Genomic DNA, 22,063 nt, shown 5'->3' with positions numbered 1-22,063 from the left:
GAGCTCAGACTGAAGTCCACATAGAAGCAACAGAACTCCAAAACATAGCACAGGGGTGGGGATCATTGATCTAGCCCAAAGAGTTACACACACTCACCATCCTTTTCTTCTTCAGAGCCTCTGTCCAAGACACCACTCTTACTGGGCAAGCTTAGCCCAGCCAGGAGAGATTTCAGCATCACTAGGTCACTGTTATCTGATGACAGGTCACTATGGTGAAAGAAAAGGCATCTCTGGCATAAACCAGCAACAATCAGCTCAGCATCCGGGAGTGAAAAGGAACAAGCTGAGGGTACATGTATGAATGTGAACGTGTGGGGAAGAGGAACAAAGATTAGTTTCAGTCACTGTGGGAGAAGGTGAATAAAGGGTAGAGAAGGAGGAATCAAGTAATGGACAAAGAGGCGTCAACAGACGAGACAGAAAACAGACAGTAGCCAGAACTGCTGAAGCAGCATGGCAACTCCAGCTCCCTCCCTCTAGGGGGGGCCAAAATATATTGTCCCATGTACTTGCAGATGGGACCCTGTATCCACTAGTCTGGGGGAGAACTCTGCTGCTGCCTGCCTGGTAATATGCAGTGTCCTATGTGTGCGCGTTAGGAAACCTAGGTTCTATTCCTGGAGTCTCTGTGAGCTGCAGCCAGTCTCTTAACCGTCCTGTACCTCATTTTCCCATCTGTAAAAGGGACACTATTGCTCATGTACCTTTTAAAAGCACATGGAAATCTCTAGGGAAAAGCACTGTAATAAAAGCTCAATAGTAACTTTGCTCTTGTTGTTTCCTATCTGGTTAGGAGACTGTGACTCCAGCAATTTATTTATTTTTAAGGTGGACAGCAATCCCAACAGATGGCCCTTTGCCTGTGCATCAGCAAAAACTACTGAATTTGCTGGCAGCCAAGTAATGCCAGGTAGATGGGCAATCACAGCGGGGGGGCACCATAGCAATGGGAGTAAGGTCAGAATAGAACACTTACTGGAGCGGGTCAGAATGTTTCTGCAGGAAAGACACAGCAGCCTGGGCATTGCACGTGATGTACTTGTGAATGAACTGGACGAATTTGGTAATGAAGGCAGCCAGATGACGTGAGGACTTCCTGTAATTCTGGAGGGATGGAGGGAGACCACACTTAACCGAAACCACTAACACCCAGGGGAAGCCTGAAAGTCCACGCGTCCTTCCCCTCCCCGTTTGTGCACATGTATTCATACAAGCGCACACAGTATACACACATGTAAAGTGTGACACACAGCACCCTGAGATGGTCAGATACCAACTTCTCCCCCTAGTAGTTGGCTGGCTGTATGCAGTCTGTAAAGGGTAATGTTCTCCTACCAGTAGCAGGCGAATGAAGGAGAGAAGACAGTCCCATAGCGCCCCCTGGTGCTCACTCTGGAACACCTGTGGCTGAAGCAGCTCCAGGATCCCCAGGACATGGATGAAGAAAGTCAGGTGGTTCTGTTGCCGAAACTCCTGGAAATTGAGATGTACCCGCCCATGAAGCAGAGCTGCGATCATTGGCAAGTGTCTGAAATGCAAAAGTAAAGCATTAAATTCCAAAGCCCTTCCAGAGCAACTGTGTAACAGAATCAACTCTAAGATATTCAGCTCATCCCTCTCCTCAGCCTCTGCAAGATTTCATGCTCTGATCCCTATGTCCACGACCAGACAAATTCCCCTTCCCACCACATTTCTCTTCTTCGCTGCCCACCTCCAAAAGACTCCTCTGCTAGCAGAGGCATCACCTCATCAGGAGAGACAGCCAGCAAACGGCTTAAGTGGGTCTGCTGCTCATAGCATTTCTTTTATACACAGGAGTATGCTCCAGTGCTATAATCAGGTTTGCAGTGGGAATGTCGTTCTCGTTCTGGGGTGAGTGTTAATACTGACACAGAGGTCCAGCTGAAAAGGCTCCAGCCACTGGCCTGGTGAAGAGAAGGGCGAGAAGGGCAGTACCTAAGCAGAAGGATGGGGTGAGCCACAGCTAGCTTCCTGCATGCCATGTTGGCATCCCACACACGGCTCTCAGCTGACTTGGAATCGCTGGCTTCTGCGAGGAGGGTGATGAATCTGTGAACCAGGGCATCAAGCTAGAAAGAATCATAGTTGATAAAACAAAGTTCAATGGCTTGAAGCTGGAGGAGCAAGTCTTCAGCCTATCGGTGGGGTTCCAAGTTTCCTTTTAAGTAGGGAGAGGGTTAAAAAAATTATATTTGATTTTCAGGTAAGCCATCAACCTTCCAACTAGCAAGGGATCTACAGTCCCAAGTCCCCCATTTTTCCCATCTGTGAAAGCAGGAGCTGAACATTACTGCTTCTCATATAATAACAAGGTGCCTAACATAACCTGGGAGAATGCAGGCGTGTTAATTAAGCCTTTATATCACACAGGAAAATACCTGCAGTCTTTATATTGCCGGAGTTTAGACAAGGACAAAATGTTAAAAGTCCAGTGTGTTCTGGAGTTAAGGGAAGCAAAAGATGGGAGCTCCACATGGGATCAAGATGAAGAAGGTTACAGTCCAAGGCAGTGTGTTTGTTCTTTTTGCAACCTGCCTATCAACTCAGCTCTCATGCTCATCACATGGATTTAAAGAACAGAGAAGCATACTCTGTTGCCTCTATGTCCCTTTACTCCTTACTTTGCAGGTACTGCTGTCTGCAGCCCCTTCCCTGGTCAGCAGTGTCTCAGGCATGGGCACAAGGAGCTCCGGCAGCTGCAGGTAGAGCTGCAGAAGAAGGTCCTGGCAGCGTTTTCCCACTGAGCTGAAAGAGAAAGGAGATGACAATGCACGGTTACATTCCTAGGCCAAGGAGAAAGTGTCTGATGCAGATCAGAGGCCTTAATATCCACACTCCGCTCCTCCCCAGCTGCACATCCTAAACAGCTAGAGGCAAATAACTACAACCACCGCCGTACTGCTGACTTAATAGCACTTCACTCTGAGATAGCCTCCTTAGAGCTGCCTGCTTTTCAGAGCAGTTCCACGGAGCTTTCCAGTGAGACTGCCTCTGATTCTCTAGCAGAAAGCACTGCAATTGCAAAGCTGCCACTGGGCATATGGCAACCAGTAAGTCCCTCTTAAAGTCCCAGAAAGCAGAGTTTCTGCACAACATCAGTGTTAAAAATGCAAATCCTACCATCAAAGAGTGAATCCCTCATTTAAAAAGTAATGAAAGTAAAAAGTGATTATACAAAATGGCCCATTCTGACTTAGCACACCTGCTCTCCACATGGCTGAGTCACATCCTGGATCAGCAGGGGGACAGTCCAGATAACCTAGAAAGTCTTTTCCAGCTCTACCATAGATGAGTCCAGGATTTAGATTGGCTTGATTTACTGACATATACGTGCTCTCTTTCTGTTAGCACTGCAGAGCCCATATAGCTATACAGAGCAGGCTGGGCTCGATTCCGCCTTCAGCACAATCATCAAAAGAGTCAGCTCAGTTCCAGCTGCAGAATGGATTACCAGTGATGATTTCACAGGTAGAGAAAACATCACTTGACTTCCAGTTCTGGGGAGGTGGGAGGGTGGATGCAGGGCTGGCAGCTAGAAACACACTTTTTGAGTTGTAAAATGGAGCAATTCGATCTTGAATTACAGAAAAGACACATACAGATAACCAGAGTATCACATTCAGAGTCAAACTGTTTCTAAGCTGACACGAAGGTAACATACTGGGCAGTTTCTAGATGCATTCTGAAATGCAGCGATCCTAGCAAAGCAGCCTTGGCAAGCCTCATTTGGGTCACGTGGCTGCCCAAATAGCCACCTAAGTAACTGCTGAGTGCGATGGACTCAAGGTTTGTTCGTTTCTGCATCCTCACCTGCTGCCCCACTGCTGGATACAGCCCGTCAGATACTCTGTTACTTTTTTAATACTCTCTAGGTCTCCATGACAACAGCTGAGCAACAGGGGTAACCGTGATTGGATGAGCGTGCAGGAGGCTTCCTCTGTATTCTGGCTTCTGGTTTCGGACTCAGCCAAGATCAGCTCAACCAAACTGATCAACTCTGATGCCTTTAACTGGAGCACGAACTCCTCTCGACGTTTCTGTAACGGTACAAACACTCTCAAGGTGAAGCCAGGGGCAAGGGCTGGCCAATAACCTTAGTCACACACTCTCAAACAGGAAGATAATCCTTTACATGACAAAAACTCCCTTTGTACCTCGCTTAAAAATTGCACCATGCCCAGGAATGGGAAACCAGGCAAAATATAATCCCTCTCCCTTCCCCCCCCCCAAAAATGAGGGGCTTTGCACCTCCCTTCTCTACCCCAATTTTTCACAATGCATCTACTTCCATCCCTTGGCATCTGGCTAGAAAGAAACTGACAATTCATCCACTACACAAACTTGGACAAAGAGCTCCCCACTGGGGGTAGCTTGCACTTCCCAACCCAAAGGGGGGAATTATTCTTTCACTCCATCTGTACTTGCCTACCGGACAGTTAGTTCTGCAAAGATGTAGCTACGTGGCTACATTTTCACTATAACTCTTAACAGTCTCTGCAAGAGCTACAACCAGACGCTTGTTTTGTTGCAGTGAAAGTTTTACATCTGGGAAAATTTACATTTATTTGTATCAGTTCTGAACCAAAACTGTGAATCACCATCTCCATGTGCAACTGTAGCACAAGAGATTACAAACGTGCTGGAGTGCTGGCAGCAAATCTGCTATTATACACCAGGGTCCCCCAAGACATCATGGAAAACCAGGCCAGTGTGAAAAGCACATCCCCTTCTCCCATCCTGAGAGGGACTATGAAGGATTTAAACCACTACCTGAGGAGTTCTCTGGTCCCTTCCCTGCCAGATCCGAGGGATGTGAATACAGGCCCACAAGAAATCTAAGGATGCAGTTGGGTCAAACCTGCCAGAAGACAGAAAAATTTCAATGGGTTCAACAGTAAGTTTGAGATTCAACAGCAAGTTTGAGATTAGAGACCCCATAGCCCTGAGTCGATAGAGTCTACAAATCACTAGAGCTTTGGAAGAAGGGAATGTCTGCAAATATAATATTGGTATCTGAAAGACTCACCTTTGCTCCCGGTTTTTGCAAAGCAGAATCCTGATGCACTGGTGCAATGTTGTCCAGCTGGACTGGTGAGTTAGGAGAGCCAACAGATATGGGCGAAAAGAGGGCACCTGAGACCCAGAATAACCTTTAGTCTGGAGAGAACAGGGAGAGATGGAAGTCTGAATCCATTTTAGGACACTTAAGTAGAGGGGGTAGGAGTAGCAGAGGGCTCAGATACACTTAGAACAGAGGATACAGATTGTGCATGGAACATGAAAAATTGAGGACATAGGATTAGAGCAGCAGTGAAGCCTAACAATTAGAGCAAGTGATCAGAACCCAAGACTGATGAGTTCCAGTTTTGACTCTGGCCCTGCATGTTCCTGGGCAAGTAGCCCTCTCCAAACCTCTGTTTGCCCATCTGTAAAATGGTGAGAAAACCTAGCCGCAGATCTGCTGTGGACTAAGTAACTGATAGCTGTACAGTGCTGAGAGAGCCTGGGAGAAGGGGGCTACAGAAATGCCAAGATTCCAGGATGGCAGTGACATGGAGTGCAAAATCCCACCCGGAGAAGAATTCACTACAGGCCCTCTTTAGAGACAGACTGTGCTGCTCTGGAATTGGCATCACTGTGTATAGCAGTGGTCTCCAACCTTTTTATGCCCAAGATCACTTTTTGAATTTAAGGGCAACTCAAGATCTACCCCGCCCCTAAGAGAGATCCTCTAGGATTGACCAGTCGATCGTGATTAACTGGTTGGTGACCACTGGTGTAGAACGTGCTCTTATCGGTGGAGCAGAACAGACCCCTTCTCCCACTAGCTAGTACAGTGGAACAGACTGAGGGATTCAGACTTGAAGGCTGCAGCTCAAGAAAGGGGCTTCAATTTAAGATTCATTCCTGGCTGAGAGATTCGTACCGTGTTCCAGGAGAACAGCAACTTTTGCTGGAGGTCTGGGCAGCTGCTGATTACTTCAGGGTCCAGCATCTCCAGCCAGTCATTGAGAAGGCCCGAGGAGGGCCCTAGACGAGCAGCTTCAGCACTAAGAGCACAGCACAAATATCAGGAAAGGTGCCACAAAACCAGACAGAGTGACCAGTACCAACCACCCCGAGACTCACCTGCTGCTATCCAACTCCTTCTTCACAGGTGTCTCCTCTTTCTCCTGGAGCAGCAGAGAGCTCACCACAGCAATTGGTCTCATGGCAGGGAACCTGGCTGTGGTCTCAATGGTAACCGAGAAGAGGACAGTCAGAAGCTCCTCCATGTAAGGAGACTGTGTTTCAATCAGACCTTGAAGGACTAACAGAGGGAGAAAGAGACTTCTCTCAGAGGCTTTGGGAGGCAGTGTGAAGTTGGTGAGCCAGATGATTGTATCTTTCATGAAGCAGGTTAGTACTGCACTCCCTTACAGTGAATCTCAGTGAGAGACAGGGCAGTCTAGGAACTTTCTACAGAAGTTATGGATACTCTACTATTCACTAGGGAAGCAGAACCCAGCATTATGCACTGTTTCTCAGTTCCTGTCCCTGTCCCAAGCAGCTTATAAACCAATATGACAGAATGCAACAAAAGGAGGTAGAATGAGACAGGAGCAACCTTCCAGTAGGTCAGAACCCTTGATCCAGGAGAGCAAAAGCAGTCTCCCCAGCTCTACACTCCAACTAAGCAGTGGAGCAAGCATGCACATCTCTGTTCTGTCCCCAATACCAATGGCAGTTCCAGAAGGCAGGGCAGAAGGATAGCCATACCTTTGCTGATGAGTTCTGGCTCCACATTACACTTCTCTCCAGATTTCAGGGTTGCCATGATGGCTCGTACAGTGGAGCTGATCACATCAGGGTCACGACGGAATGCCAATGCTTCTGCCAGGTGCAGGAACCCACCTCGAACTGCAGGGAATCACAGCATCAGTACCACTAAGCCACACCAGGGTCCTCCTTTAATCATTCCGCCAGCCTTGCTGTGGCTTCTTTCATACAAACACTTCACATGACTCCTCTTTCTAAGAGCTTAACATCTGAAACCTGCACACACTAGCACTTTCGTGCCCATCAAAAAACCCCAACAGAGTGCTGGGGCCGGAGTCACAAGCATCTATGGCTAGAAGACCCTATGGTCAACCCAAAGGCAGTTAAGTCCAAACCTCAAGCTTGTACTTTTGGCTGTGCTCTCCAGATCCCCCGGCCTTGGAACTCTGGCTAGATGATGGACAGCAAAACAAACAACGGCATGGAACTGTTTCACCTTGCAGTCTCTTGCCAGTGTTAAATCAAGGACAACTACATTCACATCATCAACTCTGATATCCACAGTCCTGAGATTTCCCACAATCCCACTTGCCTGCTCTCTAAGAGGCCATCAGCTGATGGGCCTTCATTGCAAATTATCCTAATGATTAATCATTTTGGCTGCCTCCTGTCCCTATTAATGTCACTCGAACAACATGTGGACATGAGCACAACCTAATCTCCCCCTTTCTTTTTTACTCTTGGGCATTTCTATATAGCTCTCCACATGCTGAAACGATGACAACCCTCTCCATTTCATTCTCAGAAAGGGGGTGGAAAAACAGCCACATTAGACTCAGCATCAGGTTCTGATTTTGACCCTTCTCTGCCCCACTTTGTCCATTCCGAGATGCACACTCTGCTTAATGCCTCTTACCATCACTGATCCTATGCCTTGAAGAGTACTGCACAGCAAAGGACTTGAGCTGAGCACGCAGAGGACCATCTTCCACAGCAGGATTCTCCAGCCATTGCAGCATCTGCATGAGGACTTTAAAGAAGAGCGAGGAGAAGGCGGTGTCTTGGGGTACGCAGCGCTGGGGAGAGAATACCAAAAGTTACAGGTGTAAAGCTAGGGAAGGTGCAGCTGGGAGTCCTGGTGGTGGGGATTGTTTGTACGAAGATGACAAGGCGATAACGCCCACAGCATGCATGGGCACATACAGCAGACAGGCTACCTGGAACCCCAGCTCACTGAATGTCAACTCTGTGACCTGCATCTCCCCATGCACATCTGGAAAGACTCACTTGCAAGGATACAGAACAACTACATAGATCTAGTTCAATGCCTTCCTTCACTAATACAGTATATCTCCTAAGGTAAATCTCTCCCTGCTCTGAAGGCTATTCTAGGGTGTTCCTGTACTGCAGTTACTAGTCCCCAAGAGCAAGGCTGCCAGTGCTACAGGCTGCTGGTTTTTTCAGAGGTCTGAGCTTAACTGCTCCCTTCCCCTCTGCCCCCAGTTCCATGCTAGACAAGAGCCCACTCCCACATGGCTCACCTGGTACTGGCACAGCTGACGCAGCAGTGGGCAGGAGATAAAGTGGTTTCGGTGCATGGCCATCACCAGAGCCCCGCTATGTGGAGAGTTCATCAATGCTGCCACTGCCTGGAGAAGATGCACTGAAATCCCTGTCACCTGTGTGTTCCCTTGGCGGATGCGAGCCAATTCCTGACCCAGTGCCTGCTGTAACGCCAGGGAGATGGGGCGCGGGTTCGAATTCTGCCACCGGGGATCCGGGTTCAGTGGGAACAGCTGACAGAAAATTGAAAGACGGCAAGCTTGTACGAGAACAAACAAACAAAAGGACCATCTGCACGATAACAGCCACTGCTTCAGGGAATTGGTTTACATAGGGTTGTTCCTTGACATGGAGACGTGGCTCTGACCGTGTACACTAGAGGGGACCTAACAGTACCTGCTTTCCAAATACTTTAGTGACCTAGGGAGGAACAGGCAAAGCAGTGTCTTATAGATCAAATAAGACTACTGATACTAATATCCTGCATTTACACAGCAACTATTGTCCTAGGATCCACAAGCACTTCATAAATATTACCAAATTAAGCCTCAGAGGTAGAGCCACACAGATAGGGAAACTGAGGCACAGCAGTTAAGTGACTTGCCCACAAAACTACTAACAGTGGCAGAACTAGGTCTCAACCTCATGCTCTAACCATGAGATCTTTCCATCAGTAATTCCATTATCTTTAAAATAGCATGGCCTCCACAACCAAAGACTTATAACTCCCTCCTTCCAAGCACTGTGAAAGCAAGAGGCCAGAGTTCATCAAACCAGGCTTAGAATGTAGGCGTTGGGTCTGGAAAAGGCACTGCAGCTGTTGGGCCCGGGGATACAGAAGGGAGTAGCTGCAGACAAACCTATTCTCTAAATAACAGATGCAGTAGCAATACCTGAAGAAACATGCCCGCCAGGTCATCCTCAGGACCCAGGACCCGGATTTGAGTCAACGCCCGGATCCTACTCTGTCCTTGTGGGGTCTCAGGACTAGTTTTGGGCTTTGGAGTGTCAGCACCATCTGCAGAGAGATTAAAGGAACACTGTCATAGGCAAGCGTCACCAATTGGGGCCCAAATGAAGAGATGTGCCCCAGTTTTATAGACCCCAAACTGGTAGAAAGGTAAACAGCAGCCTTTTCTCCTTAGACCAAACATGAGGAGCTAAACAACATGGAGAAAAGAACAAGGATAGAATTTGTTGTAATAAAATCCTCCAGAGAAACCAGAATTCCTCTCCTAGTCCAGGAGTGGAGATAGGGAAGTTCTAGCTGGGGGTGGTGTCCATTGGTGGAGAAGTTTGTATGAAGGGGACTGATCTCCTTTTTCAGCCTGGGAGACGCCTGAAGGACAACAAAGCAACCCACACTTCAGAAAGACAGACTGGAGCTGGGCCTCACAAAGGCTGAGGTGGAGTATTGGTCAGTTCTTTGTTGTGAGAGTGATTAGTGTATGTTGCGCAATACCTCGGCATGCTGGCAGGGAAGTGGTGAGCAGAGAGTGGAAGGTCTGCCCCCCCGTAGCTCCTCTCTCATGCTGAACCTCCACAAGATGAGCCATGTAATCTGAAAAAGGACAAAATATGAAGTTGGATACAAATGCTGCCATGTGCACAGCTCCCATTCTGCAGGGAATTTACACACCCCTCCGCATTCCAAGTAAGCAGAGAAACCCCAGCAAGAACAAACCCTGTTTCACAGACAGCCAGAAATCACCCACAAACAATCCCAAATTTCTCACAAGCTAAGCTAGAAAATGCTACACCCTTGAGAAATACACTCCAAGCCTACTCAGACAGGTCCCTGTGGACAGCCATGGCTGCTAAGGTGGCCTTGACAGAGGTCAGGCTGAGCTATCTTGGAACCTACAAGGAAGCTGCAAAATGATTCGAGCTAACAAAGGAGGATTTAAACAGCAGGTCCAGAAAGAGACAGATTCCTAGACAGCCTAATCTTAAGATCTTACTCTTGTCCATGATGTTCTGCTCCAGCGTCTGTGGGTCGTGAGACACTGCCTGATCCAGGTACTGCAGGAGTTTACTCATACTGGAGACTGGGATCCCAAAGGACTGAACAAAGAGAAGCAGTTGCTGCGGTTCCAGATCCTGCAATGCTGAAACACGCAGACATGGCCAGTCAGAATCCTCAGGTTTCTGAGTCACTCACACATAGGAGCAGGATATGTTCGTGAGCAGGTCCATGTGGTTTTGGACACGCCATCAATGACACCTTTACTAGCAGGGCTGCACAGGACCTAAGCCAACACTGACAGCTGCTTATGGGTTTCTCTTTGCCCTGTACAGACTCTGCACATATTTTCCTTCTTATTGCATCCTCCAGTTAATTCACTCCAGGGTTAATTTGATCCTCCATTTAATTTGATCAAAACCTCAGGAACCAAATCATCTGTATTAAAAATAACTGCCACCCTCTCTGTTGATGGCCGCGGGCAGGAATTATTGAATAATTCAATCACTGGCAAGAGAGAGCTGTCATTTAATTAGTAAGGAAGGGACAAAACCTCTGAATGCAAAGAACAGACAGCAGTGAAGAGCCACGTGATGCTAAAAGATGCAGCTATCCGTTATATTATTCAGGCACTGCTACTGCCATTGTAGGCACTGTCGTGTGCTATGCAAGCTGTGATATGCACTCACCCTAGTGGTCAGATGTATGTTTTCTGCAGCTTAATTTAGCCAAAGGAATACAAATGGATCTGGTTTAAGTAAAAGGAAGGTCCTCTAATTCCACAGCCCTTGCTCCCTTTAAAATAAATGGTAAGGCTCAATAGTCAAGCTGGCAGTACAATCCTAATAAGACTTTAGAGGCCGAACAGTTCCCCGGCCTGGTGCAAATGCCAAAACCACAGCCAGTGCAAGACAGGCATGGACAGAGCTCAACGGTAAGCAGAAAGAACAGCCTGCATTGTGCCAGGGGGTTTGATATTGGAGTCGAGAGCTGCCTAGAGAAGGCTCCTCCCACCCCCCTCGATTGAATGCTGCTGTTTATTCACCTTCCACTTGGATTGAACTGCAGGAGCCTGATGCTAGTCGGCAGTCCTTAAATGCTTTATACTAGTCCCCATGTACCAGTGCACCCCTCCCCCCAGAAAAGAAAGGGATTGAAGGTAGACAACACAGAGTAGTATATAAGGAGTAAGTGAAGAGTTTACACCAGTGGTTCTCAATCTATTTACCACTGTGGGCCACATATGCAGCTCTCTCTGGGTTATGTGGGCTGCATCCACACAATATATATACTACCTGTATGGCCCTGAGGATATCACATGGGCCGCCGCTGTGTGCTGACTGGCCTGCACGTGGTCTGGGGGCTGAGAACCACTGGTCTACACACACGTCCCCGCTTGGACTAGCCCAAAGTCCCTAAGTCTCTGTTGGAGGGCAATGGAAGCCCTTTAGCAAACAGCCTAGTGAAGCAAGGCAAGAGGCCTGTGCTTGGAACCTCTCTGCTGCAAAGAAAGAAATCCAAATCTGCTAACAGACAGACACTCCCCTCTATCCCTCCACTCATCTACAGCACCTATGGGATAAAGACGGCTGAGACCTCAAAGGAGCTGGGCTAATTTTTCAATGCAGCATTTCCATATCTTTCATTGGCTTTGGCAACCCAACCCCCAGCACGTGTCCCTTGGGCCCCACTCACCTGCATCCACTAGGCGAGGGACCTCGGAGCGGATCATGCGCAGCTTCAGCCAGTCAGGAAGCAGCAGGGCCTCCTCTGAAGTGTCAACAAGAAAGGCAGTGGGGAGGGGCTTCTTCTCTGGGAACCAAATGTCCAGCAAGGCGCAAAAGTCACCTTCCCCTGCTTACCAGAACAGTTACAAAAGTTATTCCACATGCACATTATACACACTGATATACCCCACCCTTCTCAGTATAAACCAGGTCACTTCCTTGTTAAGAGGCCGCGAACCACCATTCTGCTTCAGCAACAAAAGACAAGCTTAAATTGGATAAGAGGAATGTGAGCCATATGCCAAATGGTCTGACTCTCACGCTACACTGGGGGAGAGAATTCCCATCAGTAACTTTAAAATTGGATGCTGCCAATAAAAACAATGTTCAAACATAACCCACTGAACCGAACAATGGATTTGAAATGTTCCCAACAGCTCCTAGGATATTTTGGGTTACTTGCTGAGCAGAGACTAAGTGCTTAAATCAAATAGAGAAAAAAGTAAAACGTACGTTTCTTTATAACCTTAAGAGGCTCGCAACACATACAGCAAAACAAGAATTTGTAAGCCCTGCATTCCCTGCCCCATACATATCCGCTGGTTGCACATTACCAACCTTGAGGTGGTCCCAGCGTCAACAGAATGACCATCGCATGGACCACAAGAATGTGCATAGTGGCTGTTTCCCCACTACTCCAGCGAAGGAACACCTGATCCTGGGACTCAGACTATAGGAGGGGAAAGAAAATAAGTAACCATGAAAGAGAGTACAGAAATAGGAATGCTAGGAGAGATAGAGAGACGCAGAGAGCCGGAGGGAAGAGAAGGACTCAAAGAAGATTGAGGGAGATGCTTACCCAGCTGTACACCTCCTCCCCTTCCTTGCTCTGGCGCATGCGCTTAACGTAGCAAGAGAAGATGGAGAGCAGAGCAACCAGCACTGCTTCTGACTCAGCACAGTATGAGAGTTTCGAGAAGAGATGAGACATGATGGTGGAGCGTTCCACTATGAGCCTGGCCACATCCTGCAGGGAGAAAACACCTGTGAAAATCTTCACACAGGCACTCCTGCTTCACTCCCTAGCCCTCTCCAGCTTTGATTGTGGGAAAAGCTATTTGCCCACCTGGTCCTGCCCTGGATCAGTCCACTGGTCCATCTTGCTACATAAGGGCCACGGGGACGTTACGGATGGAACTGCAATCTTTGGGAGGTGGGCAACACTGGAGCAGGTGTAGCACAAATCATCTTCCTTACTTAACAACTGCCCCCTCTGTTATGGCATATCCAGATTTCCATACACCTATAGCACAGGGAGTGTTACCAGGTTTAAGTCAGATGGAAGGTTTGTCGTGGTTGTTAGAAAACTCAGAGATCCCATGATTTTTGTTATATTTTAACAATCGTAACTTAAGACACTGGGCATGCGCGCACACAGAGCCTGGAGACCAGCCCACATGACTCCCAGGAGGCAAAGAACGATTCAATAGATTCTCCATAAGACCTACGTCCCTATCACTGGGAGATCACCAGGGCAGCACAGAACCCCCACAAAAGGCAAGAAAGTGCTGGCAAGGTACCCTTTAAAATCTGTGAACAATGAAAGACGCCAAGTACCCAAGATGGCCCAAAGGATATTTTAAAAAATTCAGAACTCCTCTTTGTTTACTACAAAATGTGCCTGACTTGTCATGTTGTTATGCCTCACTCCCAATTTCCCAACATTTATCATATACCTAGGTATTAATGGCAAACACTCTCCAGCTGGGTCCAGAGACTGCACTCTCTATCAGGGTTGGGATTTTTTATTTTTTTTAAACCTATCTATAGTCTCAAATTCACCATACTCCTGCGAATGGCTATCCACCTCCCAAATCAGAAAGTCACATGTAGTCTGACTTCCAATGTGAGACACTTGAAAGAAACAAGACACCCCCGCGTGTGACTTGTAAACTCATTAACAGGTGGTTAGTTTGTACAGCAAGTCTCTGGCTCAGTTACGAGCCTGTGGTCGTTACAGCGCAGAGAGGTGTGAGATACAGTGTTTCCATGTGATCACTCAATCCCTTCTCTTACCAGAGAGAGGTCATTGTGCTGCCCCTGATCCTCTATGGGGGCGTGCTGGGATAGGTACACCAAATAAGCACTGATGGTCTGAGGATCGGTCTCCATGTGGATGGCCTGGAACAAGAGGTTTTCCAGTTAGTGATCATTAGACAAGAGCAACAAGCAGTAGCAAATTAGGGAACATCCCTTATCCCAATATATACACACATCCCTTTGGTTCAGTTTAGCATCAATAGGGCAGAGGACACTCTGCCTTCGGAGCAGGCCACTCCTATCCCTGCCCCACCTCCCCAACACCTCCAGTTGCTCCCAGTCACCTTTACCTGTTGCAAGGCAATAGATGTAGTTGCCCTAACACTGTCAAACAACGGCAGCCTCGGCAGGTCTCTTAGCAGCCATTGGTATCCCTGCAGGAGCTCAGAGTCACCAGAATCTTCCTCCATAGGGTGCTCTTTTTCCTCTCTATCACGCAATCCCCCTTCCGACAGCACCAAGGACAGACCCTGCAAGGAGATGTACAATGGACAAAGCCCATGTATATAAAACAACAGCTGGGTGAGCATTTTCATACTGTACCATAAACCAAGAACCCCAAAATGAAAACAGAGCTTCAAATTCCATCCACTAACAACCTGAAGGTGATGTGTATGCATCACAGGAAGAAACATGGACTCTGGGTCACTGGAACTGGCCATTTGTGTTTTAGCAGCAACCAAAAGAACTCTCTACTTAACAGTTACCCTGGGAGAGGTTTCAGACTACTGTACCCAATCACAACAATCAACACAGAACATGGGAGGAGAGCACGTCTCTACTGTCCTCATGGTACCAAGTATGTTCAGAGAAGTCTGCAGTCAACAGCAGTTTCCCCATTTACATTCTATTGGGAGTACCCCAAGGACAACTGATGTTGATTTCCCCAAGAGCCCCAGGATCTGCAGTCTGGATTCTGCACGCATAGGATCTGCATCTTAATCCCAGCTTAAGTGAACATACTCAAAAGGACATAAAAAGAAAAACCAGCTGCTGAACAGAGGTGGTGTTTTAACAGCAAACAGCAACAATCAACTTGGTACATTTAGGGAGATCTTGAGGTAGGCTACCCAGCAAGGGTGGCCTCCAATACATATTTACTATATTGTACCTGGACAATCTGCTTGCTTGGAAGGACAGGACTCTGCAGCCCTGTCTGAACAAAGCACCAGAGTCATTTGTGACATCCACGAAACAGGAGAGAAGAGTTCAAATGGACAAATGAGGATGGAGCAAGGTTCTTGCCTTTAACTCAAGGGCAGCATGCAGAAAATAAGGAACAACAGCTCCATTCAAAAGCCCCTCCATGCCCAAGTGCTGTCTGAACCACGTAAGTGAGAGACTCTGCCCATCATCCCTGGAAAACCCAAACCAGTTACTGTCTGTTCTTCTTACCTTCATGGCCAACACTCGGGAGGCCACCTGAGAGGAACTGAGGCGCCGCAAGAAGTAGTCCAACACCTCACAAGTGGTCTGCTCATCAGCTCTGGGGCCCAGGAGCAAGTCCTGCAGGCGCCCAAGCAGCTGTCTCTGCTTCTGCTGTCTCTGGAAAGAGAAGGTATCCATCCAATGAGATCATATCAGAACCAGGCCACTCAAATACCTGAAGCAACCAACCCAGGAGGTCACTTACCTGACGTTTCTTGGCACGCTGCTCTTTACTTTCTCCCTCCTCCTCTTCCTCGCCTGAGGCAGATTCATCAGCAGCATCATGCAGCAGGAACTCACAAAGACATTGCACTGGAAGAACATCCAAGGAGCCCTCACTGGACTGAACCAGGTCTGCTAGCCATGGCATTGATTGGGACGAGGCCTAGGGAACACGACAGATACAATGAAGGGCTGGAAAATCCAGGCGTTCCTGCACGTTTACCATTGCACTGACTGGTAAGCATCTCCCATTAGTTCTCAAGCAGCAGAAGGCAACCCCCACACTCCAGGGGAGAGAAATAAGCCACTTTTCCTTGCATTTGATTCATCTCCTGCTTTCTATCCCTGCAGATCCCATAAACCCAGGCTTCAGGCCCCTGCATTACTGAGATACCTTCCTGCAACATGCTTGCTCCCATGCTTCCTCAAAGCTCCAGAGAAGCCAGTTCCAGTCTCCCAGATCCTCAGGAAACCCACCTGCCTCTGAATGATGTTGAGGAGAAAGTCTGGGTGGCGGCTGCGGCACAGGAGATGTCCTAAGCGGAGAGACTGATTTAGGCTTTTCACCTGCTCCAGGACATGTGGCGGAGGTCTGCGTGGGGGGCCCCTGCCAGAGAAACAAAGAGGCCTTACACACAGCTAATCCCACCCTCACAAAGAGACAGACACACACTGGGTCATCAGTGCATAAAAGCCACACATGTGACAGAAGGGGTAGGAAGCAGTCCAAATGGAGAGGGCACATTGTATTTGCCCTACACGGCCACCGAATCCTTTTTTTCCTTGGCCAGTCACCACTACTCTACCATAGCCCACCTGAAAGCCTCTGCCTGGAGCTCTCTGCCTCCAAGTGAGATCTTCAGCCTTGTTTCTTCCTGTCTGAGGATGCCACTACAAGGGTGGGAACTCCCTGATTGTACCAGAGTGGAGAAGACTACTCACTGGGGGTCCAGACTGGTGAGCTGGGACAGCAAGAGGCTGCTGCTCTCTGTAATAGTCTGCTTTGTAGATGCAGCAGCCAGATGACCCTCAAATGCAAGAATTTCCTGCTTTTCCCGCTGGGATATTTGGAGCTCACGATTAATCATCTCTGTGCGGGTCTCCTCATCCGTCAGAGTGCAGGGGGGATAGGAGTAATTACTGGGAAGAAGAGGCACAAAAATTATTTGACCTTCTGTGCTATAAATTCTGTGCTGAGCAAAGAGTCAAAATGCCACAATGTTCTTGGTTCAGTCAGACAGCATGAAAACACTAATGGGCCTTCCAAATGTGGATGAAAAGCCACGCCCTTTCCAACAAGCCATGTCCCATGCATCCCTTCCTCTCACAGAGCCTGGCTTCACTGCCGATCTGTGACAGCTAAGGGAGAGGTCCTCGCTCTTTCTAGGCTCAGCCCAGCTGCTGTCCAGCAGGTTTCACTTCCGTAAGCTTTGTGCCAAACCTCATCTCCCCCTACCCCTCAGACAGAGAAAGGAAGAAGCCGTCAGGTGCAAACGTGGTTCAGAAATCCGTTCTCTTCAGGAGTGGGATGAAACTAAAAGAGCTAAACACCACTCACTTAGTCATGACCATTTCCATGAGCATCTTTAGTGTGGGATACTCCTCCCAGGCAGCCAACCCTGCAACCCAGAAGAAAAGGGCAGTCAGGGGATTAGACACCCAGTCAGGATATTTGTGTGTGCACAGAGCATACCACACTCCCTTCCCATCCCCGCAGAGTGCAAGCACTCGTTCCCTCACACATACAAACAGAACAGGCACTCACAACTAATCCCCCTGCTCACACTATGCTCCACTTACCATGTGATCCAAATTCCTTTTAGACCCCGAACCCACAGAGCTCTGCTTACGCAGCGCATATGCATCAATGTGGAGTCATGCAACAACAAAACCTAGCCATCCTCATGTGCATCTACAGCTGAGACAGCAGGAGTCAGCAGAGCTCTCTCCTGTGACACATCCCAGCTGTGCTGGTGCTCAGAGAAGTGCTCATAACTCACCAATGTTTTCAGGGTTGAATGCGGCCACTACCAGAAGGAGAGGCCAAGCCTTCCAGTAGAGGGTAGAGATGGCTAGATTTGGAGGCTGATACCTGAAAAAGCCATTGACAGAACCAAGTTATTTGTATTCAGAGTTGCCTGTTCTAATCACTAGACCAGCGGTTCTCAACTTATTACACATTGTGGGCCGCAATGTGTTACCTGGGCCGCAGGGGCCGGCAGCCCTGACACCGACCCTGCTGGGTGGCAGGGCAGCCAGGAATCTGGTGTACCCCTGCACGTGGGTGGGCCTTTAGCACATAACTGAGCTGGGCCACAGTTGTGCTAATTGGGCCACATGCGGCCCACGGGTTGAGAACCACTGCACTAGACACATTGCTTCTCTGCTTAGCTTTTTGCATTCAGCATTGTCAGAGTCCTGCAGGTATATCAGGTGAATACCCTGCTCAAGTGAGTGAGCACAGAGACCTGGAAGGATCAGCAGCAAATACCCACACCGGCATAAATTTCAGAGCTTCTCCACAGGGAAATTCCGACCAAGTCCAGTCACTGGGAATCAGCTGCAGGGTACAGAGCCCACCCACTGCTCCCCAGAAATTCCCACCAGAGCAAGACATTATTACAAGTTTACTCTAGGGAAGGGTTCCAGTACTCTCAGAAACAAGGTGAACATGGGCTAGAACTTTGCAACTCCGAGTTTTGCATCTACAAGCCTCACCCTGGGGGCAGCTGGATGTTCTCCGGATGATGGTAAGTACACAGATTTAAGACTGCATCGATCAGCTGGATTCTCTCCACCCTCAGAACCTCTACATCTAAAGTGGGAAGAGAACGAACAGGTTATAGACATGGGTACTTGGCTGATGTTTGCTTAAGAACTATGCTAATAAGCTGTACTGAAAGGCTAACCTCAGATCATAGAATCATAGAATATCAGGGTTGGAAGGGACCCCAGAAGGTCATCTAGTCCAACCCCCTGCTCAAAGCAGGACCAATTCCCAGTTAAATCATCCCAGCCAGGGCTTTGTCAAGCCTGACCTTAAAAACCTCTAAGGAAGGAGATTCTACCACCTCCCTAGGTAACGCATTCCAGTGTTTCACCACCCTCTTAGTGAAAAAGTTTTTCCTAATATCCAATCTAAACCTCCCCCACTGCAACTTGAGACCATTACTCCTCGTTCTGTCATCTGCTACCATTGAGAACAGTCTAGAGCCATCCTCTTTGGAACCCCCTTTCAGGTAGTTGAAAGCAGCTATCAAATCCCCCCTCATTCTTCTCTTCTGCAGGCTAAACAATCCCAGCTCCCTCAGCCTCTCCTCATAACTCATGTGTTCCAGTCCCCTAATCATTTTTGTTGCCCTTCGCTGGACTCTCTCCAATTTATCCACATCCTTCTTGAAGTGTGGGGCCCAAAACTGGACACAGTACTCCAGATGAGGCCTCACCAATGTCGAATAGAGGGGAACGATCACGTCCCTCGATCTGCTCGCTATGCCCCTACTTATACATCCCAAAATGCCATTGGCCTTCTTGGCAACAAGGGCACACTGCTGACTCATATCCAGCTTCTCGTCCACTGTCACCCCTAGGTCCTTTTCTGCAGAACTGCTGCCTAGCCATTCGGTCCCTAGTCTGTAGCTGTGCATTGGGTTCTTCCGTCCTAAGTGCAGGACCCTGCACTTATCCTTATTGAACCTCATCAGATTCCTTTTGGCCCAATCTTCCAATTGGTCTAGGTCCTTCTGTATCCTATCCCTCCCCTCCAGCGTATCTACCACTCCTCCCAGTTTAGTATCATCCGCAAATTTGCTGAGAGTGCAATCCACACCATCCTCCAGATCATTTATGAAGATATTGAATAAAACCGGCCCCAGGACCGACCCTTGGGGCACTCCACTTGATACCGGCTGCCAACTAGACATGGAGCCATTGATCACTACCCGTTGAGCCCGACAATTTAGCCAGCTTTCTACCCACCTTATAGTGCATTCATCCAGCCCATACTTCCTTAACTTGCTGACAAGAATACTATGGGAGACCGTGTCAAAAGCTTTGCTAAAGTCAAGAAACAATACATCCACTGCTTTCCCTTCATCCACAGAACCAGTAATCTCATCATAAAAGGCGATTAGATTAGTCAGGCATGACCTTCCCTTGGTGAATCCATGCTGGCTGTTCCTGATCACTTTCCTCTCATGCAAGTGCTTCAGGATTGATTCTTTGAGGACCTGCTCCATGATTTTTCCAGGGACTGAGGTGAGGCTGACTGGCCTGTAGTTCCCAGGATCTTCCTTCTTCGCTTTTTTAAAGATTGGCACTACATTAGCCTTTTTCCAGTCATCCGGGACTTCCCCGGTTCGCCACGAGTTTTCAAAGATAATGGCCAGTGGCTCTGCAATCATAGCCGCCAATTCCTTCAGCACTCTCGGATGCAACTCGTCCGGCCCCATGGACTTGTGCACGTCCAGCTTTTCTAAATAGTCCCTAACCGCCTCTAGATGAGTCTACTGTCACAGGCTTTGATTGTATCATATGGGTTTGGGAACAATCAAGATGTTTATGGAGAAATCAGGATCAGGAGCAACTTTAAGTAAATATATATTGAGTTTTTCAGCTAAAGATGGGTTTTAAGTTCTTTGATTAGGGAAAACATTTTTCAAACTTAACAAGCACTATACTATTTACTTCTACGGAACAGGTTTAGAAAAAAAATTAGCAGTAAATCCATTCAGTAGTTTAGGAGTTCAGAGAAATGAAAAATGCCCTTTTTCAGTCCAAGTCTGCTGTCTAACCTTTCTGGGCCCCTCTAACTTACAACTGTTTCAACACGTGAAATGATGCAGCATTTAGAGCATTAATACTTTGTGACAGATTCACCAATGAAAATGTGGTCAAACAATAAAGTCTAGTTTTTTCACCTTTTAGACTTTTGTGTTTACTGCCCAATCTCCAGCATATGCTATGTGCTTTAGAGACATGCTTTGGCACCACCCTGAATTCTCCCCCAGACACATTTACAAACACTCAACACATACAGCTCAAATCATATGGTTATATTCATCTGAGTGACAGCCACACTGACAGAGTTCTTAAGTACATCTGGTTGGCCAGGTGATTTGTGAAGGTGATCTGTCACAAGTCAATATTGAATATGAGCTGTAAGGCCAAAAGAATACTTTAGTAAATCACCTTGACTATTTTTTTTTTTTAGGGCTTAGAATATTTTTAATTGACTTTTGTGCTCTACATAACAGTTAAATTACTGGCTGTAAAAACATTAGTTTTCTCTGGGTAATAACAATCGCACTACTTAGCCCATACACAGCCAGTAATTAGCAAATAATAACCCACTGTGCAGGGGTGTTTAGCTCCATTTTGCAGACAGAGAATAGTGCAGGGAGGTGAGTGACTTGCCCAGAGACAGAGAGAGAGCCAGTGGCAGAAAGTTCCTGGCTCCTAGTCGTGTGCTTCAACAACTAGATCAAAACGCTCTTCCCAAGTCTAATGCAGATGCACTTACTACCTGCTCCAACCATTCTGAGGTAGATCAGGGGAGCAGTGGTACACGTGCACTGCAGACTCTCTCAGACCCACATGGAGGGGGGACAGGAAGGTGACAGGCTGCCCACTCTCAATAGGGCGGGAATTGCTACGTCACCAAACCATTTTTGCACAGCATTCCTACCGTCTGCTTGCACAGCTGCCGCCCGCTTCACCAAGTGGTCAGCAAGCTCCATGGCATCAGCAGGGCCGAGGGGAGACCGTGACAAACCAATGACAAGGATCCGCATGAGCGTGTCTTCAAGGATAGGCACCTCAGAGCAGAGGCGCAGGAAGAAGCTGGGAATGAGAAATAAAGAGAAGGCAGTGACCCACTGTCCAAAGAAAGGGGAACCTTTCCTGATCGCAGCCTGGGGCTGGGCTCGTATTGCTTGGACGTGGAACCAGTGCCCACAACCCCTAGCTTAGTCACATATGAGAACAAGCCCCCTTCCAGAACACGGCTTAGTTTGCCCCCTGCAATTGAACTTTACAGACTTAGGCAGGCAGGCTTCAGATCCCCAGCACCACACGCAATGCAAGGCCATTCTCTCTGCAGTCACAGCACCAACTGGTGTGGGGATTGGGGGAGGAGGAAAAGGGACAGGTGGAGACTGGAGAAACCCCATCTTCTGAAAATTCCGACAGGGACAAGGAGACCTCTGCTCTGCTGATGTTTTCAAAGACAGGAGATATAAAACATCCTTATGGAGAGCTTAGTTAAGCACCATAAATG

At 48.0% G+C, this 22,063-nt stretch overlaps 1 protein-coding gene across 2 annotated transcripts in view; it reads right to left on the bottom strand.

Annotated features, from left to right (window-relative positions):
• Positions 1–22,063, bottom strand: part of INTS1 (integrator complex subunit 1) — a 35,885-nt gene that overhangs the window by 3,914 nt on the left and 9,908 nt on the right. Inside the window, exons 15-43 of one of the 2 annotated variants that reach the window (XM_073362033.1) lie at positions 21,473–21,627; positions 18,505–18,601; positions 17,787–17,878; positions 17,345–17,405; positions 16,729–16,926; positions 16,264–16,393; positions 15,770–15,949; positions 15,532–15,681; positions 14,427–14,606; positions 14,113–14,217; positions 12,896–13,063; positions 12,655–12,766; positions 12,005–12,166; positions 10,308–10,454; positions 9,809–9,907; positions 9,240–9,364; positions 8,325–8,579; positions 7,700–7,859; positions 6,784–6,924; positions 6,154–6,334; positions 5,951–6,074; positions 5,051–5,181; positions 4,795–4,882; positions 3,835–4,061; positions 2,646–2,769; positions 1,960–2,093; positions 1,339–1,531; positions 980–1,107; positions 98–210 (exon numbers count right to left, since the gene is read on the bottom strand). In XM_073362033.1, the coding sequence (XP_073218134.1) occupies positions 98–210; positions 980–1,107; positions 1,339–1,531; positions 1,960–2,093; positions 2,646–2,769; positions 3,835–4,061; positions 4,795–4,882; positions 5,051–5,181; positions 5,951–6,074; positions 6,154–6,334; positions 6,784–6,924; positions 7,700–7,859; positions 8,325–8,579; positions 9,240–9,364; positions 9,809–9,907; positions 10,308–10,454; positions 12,005–12,166; positions 12,655–12,766; positions 12,896–13,063; positions 14,113–14,217; positions 14,427–14,606; positions 15,532–15,681; positions 15,770–15,949; positions 16,264–16,393; positions 16,729–16,926; positions 17,345–17,405; positions 17,787–17,878; positions 18,505–18,601; positions 21,473–21,627 (4,160 nt within the window). The remainder of the gene's footprint in view (positions 1–97; positions 211–979; positions 1,108–1,338; positions 1,532–1,959; positions 2,094–2,645; positions 2,770–3,834; positions 4,062–4,794; positions 4,883–5,050; positions 5,182–5,950; positions 6,075–6,153; positions 6,335–6,783; positions 6,925–7,699; positions 7,860–8,324; positions 8,580–9,239; positions 9,365–9,808; positions 9,908–10,307; positions 10,455–12,004; positions 12,167–12,654; positions 12,767–12,895; positions 13,064–14,112; positions 14,218–14,426; positions 14,607–15,531; positions 15,682–15,769; positions 15,950–16,263; positions 16,394–16,728; positions 16,927–17,344; positions 17,406–17,786; positions 17,879–18,504; positions 18,602–21,472; positions 21,628–22,063) is intronic. The other variant, XM_073362034.1, reaches the window with a different exon arrangement.

This window comes from Lepidochelys kempii, chromosome 10 (genome assembly GCF_965140265.1).
Source record: "Lepidochelys kempii isolate rLepKem1 chromosome 10, rLepKem1.hap2, whole genome shotgun sequence".
Classification (NCBI taxonomy): Eukaryota; Metazoa; Chordata; order Testudines; family Cheloniidae; genus Lepidochelys; species Lepidochelys kempii.
Note: the sequence above shows the minus strand (reverse complement) of the source record. Positions and strands in the feature narration are given on the sequence as shown.